At 38.1% G+C, this 11,159-nt stretch overlaps 1 protein-coding gene across 1 annotated transcript in view; it reads right to left on the reverse strand.

Moving 5' to 3' along the window:
• The window catches only part of cfap70 (cilia and flagella associated protein 70), a 33,539-nt gene that overhangs the window by 11,143 nt on the left and 11,237 nt on the right, over positions 1-11,159 (reverse strand). Inside the window, exons 2-13 of the mRNA XM_067422847.1 lie at positions 10,940-11,123; positions 9,144-9,242; positions 8,971-9,056; positions 8,699-8,878; positions 7,791-7,973; positions 7,621-7,715; positions 7,434-7,536; positions 7,214-7,348; positions 4,320-4,469; positions 1,212-1,286; positions 1,025-1,116; positions 873-933 (exon numbers count right to left, since the gene is read on the reverse strand). Coding sequence (XP_067278948.1) covers positions 873-933; positions 1,025-1,116; positions 1,212-1,286; positions 4,320-4,469; positions 7,214-7,348; positions 7,434-7,536; positions 7,621-7,715; positions 7,791-7,973; positions 8,699-8,878; positions 8,971-9,056; positions 9,144-9,242; positions 10,940-11,123 — 1,443 coding nt within the window. The remainder of the gene's footprint in view (positions 1-872; positions 934-1,024; positions 1,117-1,211; positions 1,287-4,319; positions 4,470-7,213; positions 7,349-7,433; positions 7,537-7,620; positions 7,716-7,790; positions 7,974-8,698; positions 8,879-8,970; positions 9,057-9,143; positions 9,243-10,939; positions 11,124-11,159) is intronic.

Genomic DNA, 11,159 nt, shown 5'->3' on the forward strand with positions numbered 1-11,159 from the left:
CTCTCACTGTATTTGATGTCATACACTGATCGGTCTATGCAGCGCCACTTCAAGTCAAACACACCTAAAAAGTAACTGTTGAATCACTCACCCGATTCACTCAAAAACACTGATTTATTCTTACATATTCAAAACAGCAGTATGACTTCAGTGTGTAGCAGAAGAGTATGCAAGCTTTTAGACATACTACTTTCCCATCTTTAACGGAGAGCTCTGTCTCTTAGTTTATACGTGCATCCCGTCACCGTATAAACCGCTCTGTCAATCATCGTCATCATTAAAACTCTTAAAAGTTCCTCCAAATTCAATTTCATTTTCCTACCGTATCGGAGAGAATTTTTGCAGCACGTTGATCTACCATTTATAGGTTTTTAATGCAGACTCTCCTCATCTGTTTGCAGTTGAAATATAATGATGCATTTAAAAGTTAATGGCCAAACATATCATTACAAAAGTTCACAGTGCTGCTGTGGATTAAATAAATTGTGGATAACATTGAATAAATATATTTTTGTCAGGTTAAATGCTGATAATTGATCACTGAAACCCCTTTATCTGACCCTTTCTACTTAACCCTCAGATTAGCAATATCAACCAAGAGTGTGTGTTAGAGTGTGTGTTGATCTGCACTTCGAATTCTAACCAGAAATAGTAGACCATCCAATTATCTGTGGAATAATTATATTCAACATACTACTAATTCTATTTTCAAATACTATTTAGGATGAATAGTATGCAAATTGGGATGCACAGATGGCCTTTTGCTCTGATAGCGTAAACTGTTATAGATAAATGATTCCCCATAGATCTGACTGTGAGAGGAAAATACATGTCAGAAATAGTGAGAAAACAAGAACAAATGTGGTTTTTACTCTTTCTGCTCCCGCTGGCCGTCGAGGCAGTGGAGGTCTGGGAGGAACCAACTCCATCACACTGTATCAGACACAAGGAATTAATCTGAAGCGCTCTCTACACATATTTTGAGGGCAAAGCAATACATTTGAAAGAAACTGTTTCCCATTACCGTTTGGCCAGCTCTTCCGGTGGTCTCTTTGGAACCAGCGGCTTTTCCAAAGCAATTTCAATAATAATGTATGATCTTGAATCGTCATACATCTGAAATAATAATAAAAGTGAATATCACACCTTACCAAGACTGATTTTCATATCTGACTGCTTCATTTTGATACATAATTGACAGATGAACTGACCTGTCCCTCTGTGTTCACCTGTGGCTCCAGTCCAGTCACACTGTCAGACTGAGCCGCTTTCCCCTGGGAGTCTGGCTGTAGAAAGAGGACATCATTAGTCTTTCATATGTAGTCCCATTGCTTACTGTTTAAACTTACTTGAAATGTTTTGTGTGTGTATTAAAATAAACACGAGGCAGTGTTCAGAAAATATTTTCACTTGTGCAATGCGATGAACTCTACCGTTCAAAGGTTTGGGGTCAGTATTTATTTATTTATTTTGAATGAAATTAATACTTTTATTCAGCAAGGATGCATGAATTGATCAAAAGTGACAGTAAAGACAATAGGCTCTATTTTAATGACCTGAACACATGGTCTGAAGCGCATGGCGCAGGCGCACTTAGAGGTGTGTCCCAATCTACTTTAGGTAGTTTAGCGGTGGAAAAAACAGTCGGCACTACAGGCGCATGGTCCAAAAGGGTTGTGCATAGTCTCTTAATGAGTCATGTGTGTGTTTTGGCCGTAATATGCAATAAACCAATAAGAGTCTCATCTCCCATTCCCTTTAAAAGCCAGTTGTGCTTGCACCATGGTGGATCCGCTATTACATGTCAGGATTTTAAAGCAGAAGACTGAATGTTTCAACAGAGTGGAATCCTTTTGTTTTAAAGTGCTGCTGTGTGTCCCTGTGTGTGTAAAAATCAGAGTGTATGTGTGTTGTGCACCCGCCTATAGGCGCATATTACTTACACGCTCTTTAAAAAACACAAAAATACTGCTCTATTGACTTTATACCGGGTTTATGTTGGTTAATGGTTTTCAGTTGCCTCAAACAGATGGGCGCCAGTGAATTAGAAATTTTGCGAATAACTGCGTCCAGATGCGTCCAGATGTTTTGCCCTGGGTGTATGATAGGGTCTATAGTTACAAAAGATTGTATTAAAAAAATGCAGGTTTTTTCTATTTATTAAAGAATCCAGAACAAAAATGTATTATGGTTACTACAAAAATATATAGCAGCACAATTGTTTTCAACATTGATAATAATTAGAAATGCTTCTTGTGCATCAAATCATCTTATTTGAATCATTTCTAAAGGGTCATGTGACACTGAAGACTGGAGTAATGATGCTGAAAATGCAGCTTTGATTACAGTTTACAATTTTAAAATGTATAAAAGTTATTTGAAATTGTAATAATTTTTCACAATATAGCTGTTTTTCCTGTATTTTTGATCAAATAAATGCAGCCTTAGTGAGCAGAAGAAAAATCTTAACAACCCGAACTTTTGAAAATGTATTGTAATTCATAGTGACAGTGAATATTCAGTGAGAGAAAAAAACAGAAAGGGCAGAGCTACTGAGATTTATTTAATCTCATAAAAATGGTTTCTAAGGGTACATTAATATTGCAAAAAAACTTTACACAACGTAAAAGTAAAAGTTTTTCCTTCGCATTTTTCCGCATATATGCAACAACATTGTCTAAATTTTCCTCGTTCACACCAAGCGGCAACCTCCCGCGATCTCTCTTGAAGCCAATACGGAAGTAATGTAAACTGTAATTCCTTAACTGGCCACTAGAGGCAGGCTCCAGAAGGGAGCAGAATCTCATTGAGCCCCATGTTAAAATTCTCAACTTTAAAGCAGAAAAAAACATGTTTACAGCCTGGTACAAATTGTGGTTTTGGCTTATAAGGCTAATTTTGATCTTCATGACAACTCTGAGGGGGGTGAATTTTTTTATAACTCATTCGTTTCCGTTATATTAAGCCTTAAGGTTCTGCATAATTAAGGGCGTGGTTACAAGTGGATAGCCATTTATCCGCCGTCTATAGTTATTGCGTCACCTCAGCTCTTCGCACATCCCGCCTTTTTGCCCATTTTCTGTTATCCGGGAGTGACATGCGATGACTCGCTCACAAGATGGCAACGCCCAGCTCGTCCATACTTTAAGCTTCAGAACGGCTTATCAGCATCCTATGGGTGACGTCACGGACACTACGTCCATATTTTTTTACAGTCTATGGTTCACACACATCCGTGATAACCACTAAAACGCAGTATTATTCAAGCCAGGCCAGCAGTTGTTGATGTTACTTTGTACTCATACAAGTCATATTACCATCAGACGATAATTGATTTTAGAAGCTTTCGATAAAAACTTGCACTTTGAAACCAGTTTTCAGGCGCCCAAATTGCTGTAGTTTGTTGAAAACGGACCCTAAAATGGAAAGTAAATTGAGACTTTTGGGAATTCTCAAGTCTTCTTTCTCATTACAAAAAAACTACAGAAATCTCAGTGTCTCAAACCGTGCTCAGATATGCCAAGATAGCAAAATCTCTCCAACGTCAGAACTCAAAAATGGGGGAATATGATAAAAAGTGTGTGTGTGTGTGTGTGTGTGTTTGTGTATTGATTCAGCTGCTGTTATTTGTCTAGCGGGCAGCTGCGGTGTCAGATGCTCGGTTGGTGGAGCGGTGGTGTGTTCCTCGCCTCTCTCCGTCTGCTGCGGAGCCACGGGGCGTCAGAGAGGGGCAGATGAGCAAAGGAGATGATTCACCGCACTGCGACAAGGCCGGCAATCTGCTGCTATTACAGCTAATTGGTTTGGGAAGCGAGCCTCGGCCACAGATCTGGATTTAATTAGGGGGGGAATTTCAAAACCGAGCCCCGATGCCGTGCGGAAAGGGGAAGAGATGGCATCTGCTCCAAATGATCTTATCCCATGAACTCTATGACGTCTCATTTGGGTAAAACGTATGCTTTGTGTGCATGACATTTCAAAGCAGCTGTGACTGAAGTTGCTTTTTATAGCTCATAAGTGACTTAATGTTGTGGTCTAAGTTAGTATCATCTCCGTCTCAGATGTTTCTCCAGCAATTTCTTGGGAGAAATCATCAAAATAAACTCAAATACTTGTAATCAGAGAGCTATAAATTAATGGATAGCGGCATAGGTCATTTTATTAGGAGAATTTGATGAGAAACATTTGAGCTCATACTGAAATCTCTGACTTTTGTTTGAGATTTGTTGGTATCTGAGCAGATTTTTGAGGCAGTGAAATTTCAAACATGTACAGAAGGAGAAGCTATTGAGATATTAATAAGATCTGATTCGTCATACCTTTTTGGAAACATCTTTGTTCCCTCTTTGGTTTTCAAAGTTTTTACTCGGAAACGCCCTTAAGGAGTCGACGGAGGAATTGGCTCGAGTTCGGCCCAGTGCTGGCGGTGCTCTGCTGAGCTCCTTCAGAATGCTGTAGGTCTTCTTAGTCTGAACAGCACATAAAATAAGATTCACTGCCAAAGAATCAATCTTAAATGTGCAGTGTGTAGAATTTATGGGGATCTATTGACAAAAATACAATATAATATACATAACTATGTTTTCAGTGGTGTATAAAGACATCACATTATGAACCGTTATGTTTTTATATCCTTACCCAAGAGTCATTTCTATCTACAAACACCGCGGGATTCCTTACAGTGAAATCGTCATTTTGCGCCGCCATATTTCTACAGTACCCCTAAATAGACAAACTCTCTACAGAGCGCTAGCTACTCCCTGCTGTCTCAGACGGTGACATTTTTGTCCTGTGTCGGCCACCGTAGCTTCTAGCTTCACCGTAGCAAATCACAACCTCACCACTAGATGCTGCTAAAATTCACACACTGCACATTTAAGATAATATGCACACTTAAATGTTTTCTGGAAAATTTAAGTTATGCACTTAGTCAGGGTCTCTCCTACATTGAACATTTTTTGTCCCGCCAAAGCATTATTTGATGAGTTATCGAGATTTATGAATTGATGTAGATGACAAATGCAGGTAGGGCGCACGTTAACTGAGTGACAGACAGAGAACGAGAAAACGATCACCATCTAACCGTAGCTCTTTCTCACTCACACATATCAATCAAAATCAACTGAACTGACACAATGGTAAAAGGTCAGAAGACTGAATCCATGTTCCACGTGGCGCGTTTGGACAATATTTTCCCTGAATTACTGCTGGATGTGAATTGTGCTCAAAAAACTCACCTCTTCTGACAGACGTTTTGCACCTGACACAAACCATACTTTCAAATAAACGGAAAAATATCCTTATGAAGTGTTTGACACAAATGACACAAATCTTTTGCGTTGTTTTAACAGTCTGGATTCACATATAACGCGTCCGCTTTTGTCCGATTCGTGAACCGATTTATTTTATTTCATTTGAACCGATTTATTTTAATGAACTGATCTGTCCAACACTGAACTCACAAATCGGTGTGTAATCATTTACTCACAACACCTCTGAAATGAGAATGCAAGTGTTATTAACCCCCATTAAACAAGAGAGGTTAGTAAGAATTAGTCTTAAAAATCCACAGTATTTTCATGTATTTATTTTGAGTATTTATATTGATAATGTGTAGTAAATTACCAAAAAAAAAATAGCATTTTTTTTAATAACATTTTATTAAATTGTATATGGTAGAAAATAAGACTATTTGTTATTACATTTTTAATGCTACTTTTTAATGATTGTTGCCAAAATAATTAATCAGTAAACCATGAAAACTGTGTAAAAACGAGAAACAAAAGGTGTTATGGGTGTTATGAAAGAGGATCATACCATTTTGGCAAAATGGGGGTGCTCAATATTTTAAAGACGTGACGCGGTGCTGCGCTGAGCTTCGCATCTGGTTTGCGGCCCCTTTAAGGGACTCGGCACTGCGCCACGTCTTTAAAATTCGAACATATTGTTTTCAATGAGTGTACACCATAGACTGCAAAAAAGTACACACACAGGCGGCATTTGGTGCCTGTCCGCAGCGACTCAAGAGGTTGTTTAAAATCCTGCCACGCCACAGAGCGCCATTTCAAGGTTTTATATAAAATGTATATATTATATTTCACTCAAATCGTGAATGTACATAATGATTTCATCCTGTGCTACAAAATACACTCATCGTGCAGCTCTTCTGTCAGAAGTCGATTCAAAATTGAGCTTGCGCGTATATAATGTGCATGGCGCTGAGCTTCGTGTCCGGTGTGCGACCCCCTTTAGGTACAATCGGCTTAAGAATGTGCATATAAACGCACTCAGTGTTCTTTTCCTCTCTAGGCAGGTATTTTTTTAAGGGTTATTTATTAAAATGTTATTTTATATATTTGTGTGATGTTCTGTATTTCGATTACGGGTTTAAAATTTTATGAGAAAACGTTTTGCTGAATGTTTATCCATCACATTACCTTTCATTTAAACCTAAATAAGAAAGCCATTGTCAGTTCGTCTGTCAGTTATTTGGCCGGCAGTTTTGGTCGCTTAATTAAAAGTTGTTGCTGTGTGCAGTGTGTAAAGGAAAATAAAAATAGTTTTACCCTCCTGCTGACTATAGTGTCGTGCCCCTCCCAACCCATTCACACACACACACACGCACGCACGCACGCACACACACACACACACACACACACACACACACACACACACACACACACACACACACACACACACACACACACACACACACACACACACACACACACGATTCAACTATCAGTCGACCATACAGTGATTCGACAATTCTGATTCGAATGTGTAAATTCTTAGTCGGGGACACCCCTATTTTAGCATAAACATACATCCCTAGACAGGTTCTGAACATAATCTAGCAAACATTTATAATGAATTGCATGGCTAAAATGTTGGGAGCTAGGTATCTAACTAAGACGCAACCCTAGTCTTCTTTTTGTTTTGCTTCTTTTACTAAAGCCCCTGCATTTAAATTCTTCTTTCGCCCCATTTGTTACATTAATTAACTTTCCCCATAAGAAAAAAAAAACTAAACTTCAGTCATTTTGCTTTTCATGTAAATGTATCTTAATGTAAGAATTTATATATATTGGAAAACTGAAAAATGCTGGGTAAGAAAATCATTTTTGCAGTGATCTGAAAGTGTTGCAGTTTAATTCAGTGGTGTATCACATCTTGATTTGATGCAATGTGCATATGACTTATATTCACTTGCCTTACTCAGTAGATCAGACTCATAAAATGGGTAGATTCTGTACACCCCATGTATACACCGTACTCCAGGGTACAAAAGCGGAACCAGATCCATGTAAACCACTCCATGAAATGAGATCTGTGTCTCATCCTCCCCCTACAGCACACACAAGCAAAAAGTTGTCTTATTTTGGGTTTTGAGTGCCATCTTGAGATATGTTAAAGTTCAGAACATTTCTCACCAGCTTGTCTTTGGCTGTTCTCCCACCTTTGGTTGGTACCGTCTGATTGGCTTTCATGATCTCAACAGGCCACAGTCTGCATTCTGCAATCCTGCGGGACAGACTATAAAAAAGTGGAAGCCATCATTGTAGAGCGTGACAAATAATAACAAGTCGAGTGCATTGATTAAAAGAGGTGTTTCCTCACCAGGCTACACCTCCTGCATCAATAAAGCAACGGCGTGCCGTATCCCAGCTCACCCTTTTCTCAACACTCTCCACGTTTGCTCTGAAATCCTGGTCCTACAACGCACGCACAAATCAATGTGGTGACATACTGTAGATTACTTTCACATTCAACACTGCGGCTCAGGTCACCTCTATGTCAGAATAGTCTCCGTGATCCATGTCTGTGGGTTCTGATTCAATATAAAGGCCCTGAATGAACTCGGCCCCTGGTGCGAGAAGAGGCCCCAAGGGCCATTTTCTGGGTCTTGGCACTGGCTCCCGCTCACCACCCATTTTTAAGACGCCATTGGAGAACAAAAGAACTTGCTCTTTCTGAAAAGCAATAAATAAAAAAAGACAGACTTTTTATTGGTAGGTGAATTATTTATTTAAACATAAAAATATATACGGTAGCATATATTTAACCCTCTGGCAATCTTCTGTCATTTTAGGAAAATTTCCCTTTTTTTACTTCATAAGAATGGCATGAAACTTTTGTGGCACTTGCTATGTAAACAGAAGTTAAACACTGTATTAATTGAAAATAATATCAAACACTTTTTTCTAACATTTGAATTATTTTTTAATTAAAAAATAAATTATGCATAATGTATGGGTTGTTGACATAGTATCTACTACGTCAAGCAGTTTGATGCTGACGCAGGAGCTGGCCAATGTAAACTGTGAAGCAGACTGACACAGACGAGAAAAAAATGTTGAATAAAGTAATTATTTTGTTAGTTTTTGTGCACAAAAAGCATTCTCAGCACTTCATAACATAAAGGTTGAACCACTGGAGTCAGACTATTTTATCTGCGTTTTAACTACCTTTGAAGAGGTCAGAAAACACTCAGATTTCATCAAAAATGTCATAATTTGTGTTCAGAAGATGAACAAAGTTCTTATGGGTTTGGAACGACATGAAGGTGACTTATTAATGACAGAAATTTTATTTTTGGGTGAACTAACCCTTTAAAGTGTCATGCTTCTTGTGATCTGAAGAATCAACTACTGATGAGTCACTTGAAATGCCAGATAAACACAAACACTTGTCTTACTGTGGCTGAGACAGGCATGTGCAGGGCAGCTACGTAGCTGGATGGAGGAGTGGAGGCAGGATTCCAGACGTCAGGAACAGAATACGCTGTCTCAACGGTGACCATCAGCACATTGGAGCCAGAGCGCTGGGCATCAGAGAGCAACGGCTCCGGAACGCTCACCGTCACATCTAGTGTGGACTGTACATGGAAACACACACAAAATATAAAATGTACCATATTTACAAACATACTAAATTAGTAGTGTAAAATTGTTGTTATGAAAGTCATACTTTTACGCCATCCTCATGTATAGCAGCATTTGCCGGTGATCCGGGCACAGTGTGAAGTAGCACAGTGGATGAGAAGCTACACTGACCTAGAATAGAAATAACACGTCCTCAAATCTCAAGAAAATGAGAATCCATAAAATGTGGCAAGTTTGAATAAAATGAAATGGTTTAACCTCGCAGCAGTGGCAGTAGGTCCACAACGGCTTGTCCCAGTACAGCGGTTTTCTCCTCTTTTTGTTTTTTCTCTTTTGGTAAGATCTCGAGCACCGTTACTGAGGGCACACATGCATTTCTGCTTACATTTAACCATGACCAATTTATATTATGAAATTTAGTCTTAAATTTAACCAATACACACTGCACTGACAGGTGCCAACCAACGCCGACAGTCACTTGATTACAGTGCGTCACTTCACAGACATTCTAAGACTTATTAAATGCCGTTTTAACATGCGTAAACGAGAGCCGAACAATGCCGACAGTAACACGAGTTATGTAATCAGATTACTTTTTCAAGTAACTAGTAAAGTAATGTATTACTTCAACACAACGCAAGTTACTTTATTGACTGACAGCTCTTATGTCCCTATGTTTAGAGAAATCTGGAGAAAGCACAGAGGCACAATGATGATTATTGTAGTTCTAGTACTAAATGTGAGCATGAATTTACTAATCTCACTTGCACAAAAACAAATTCAGTATTCCTCAAAATGAATAAAAACAGTGAACTGCAAACTTTGAATGTTTAGCAAATCTGTAATAATTATATATGTTAAACAATACTAATTTATGTGTTTAATCTCACTTTATTTAGTCTCTTTGCTGTTGACCTTCCATGAATCAAATCTACCATACCAAAAAGCAAAAAACATCACATTTTAGTTTCCTTTTTTAAAATATTTTATTGCTTAAGTATCTTTTCTTCTACACGCTGCATCCTTTTCTTCTATGAACCAGAAAGGCTGAACAGTTGAAAAGCTTGTTTGAGCAGCATCCCCTACTGTTCACGTGTGAATATGCATTTCCTTCAGCTTGAGGCTTATTCGTTTCACTTTTGGTGTGAAAGATTCTTAACACTTGCCATTTGTTTTCCTAAAATTAGCAAGCAAGCCCAGCACAGATGAGAAAAAAGTAATGCATAGGTAATGTAATGCATTACTTTCCATAAAAAAACTAACTTAGTAATGCAATTAGTTACTTTTTTAGGGATCAACACAATATAGTAAATTCCAATATTGTGTTACTCCCTAAAAAAGTAACTAATTGCAATTTGTAATGCATTACTTTTCCCAACACTGCCGACAGCGCTAACGCACTGATCTGACAAAACCTGACAAAGTGCCTGTTTGTTGTTATTTTCTTATTTAATAATATTTTTGTCTTGATTTCCGTTACAAATATCTAAACATTCTTACATCTACAAAAACAGTATAAAAAAATAATTATAAAAGTAGCTAAGTGTATGCTTAAAATAAGAAAAATATGTCAGTGGGGTAAGAAAAATGATCTTATTTTTTTTCGGGCACCAAAAGCACATATTTTTTCCTGTTTTAAGCATAAACTCACTTAATTTTTATTTTATTTATTTATTTTTAGAAAATGAGACATAATATTTTAAATCTGTAGTAGGTAACTTTTGTAAAAATGTATTTTTTTTTACATATTTGTTAAACCTGTCATTATGTCCTCACAGATAATCTGTGAAAAAAATCAAGATCCTCTGGCTCCTCCCAGTGGTCCTATATTGCCATTTGCAGAAATACACTGCTCCCGGTAAGAAACAACCAATCAGAGCCAGGAGGAGTGTCTTAGCAGTGTCAATCAAGCTTGTGCCGCCCCTCTCCTGCGCTCTCATGCACAGCACGTACAGTTAGGCTTCGCAAATCATGGTCAACATGATTCGCACCTGATCAAAAAAGCTAAAACAACAAAAACAACAAACAAATCGGTGTAAATGTTCAATACTTACGTATAACAGGTTTATGTGCCACATCATCCAGTGTATGTGCTACTTCTGAGCATTCAAAACTACAGGTGAAATTGAAAACCAAATCTTTGTCCACAGCAATGTCCAGTTTTTGTGAGTCTCCCAACATAGATCCATTGAACTCCACTCGAACAAAACTGAGACACAAATCCGTCCTACTGCCTCTCTGAAATAATCACAAAAGAGTGTAAAAAATAAATAA

Source organism: Pseudorasbora parva, chromosome 2, assembly GCF_024679245.1.
Source record: "Pseudorasbora parva isolate DD20220531a chromosome 2, ASM2467924v1, whole genome shotgun sequence".
Classification (NCBI taxonomy): domain Eukaryota; kingdom Metazoa; phylum Chordata; class Actinopteri; order Cypriniformes; family Gobionidae; genus Pseudorasbora; species Pseudorasbora parva.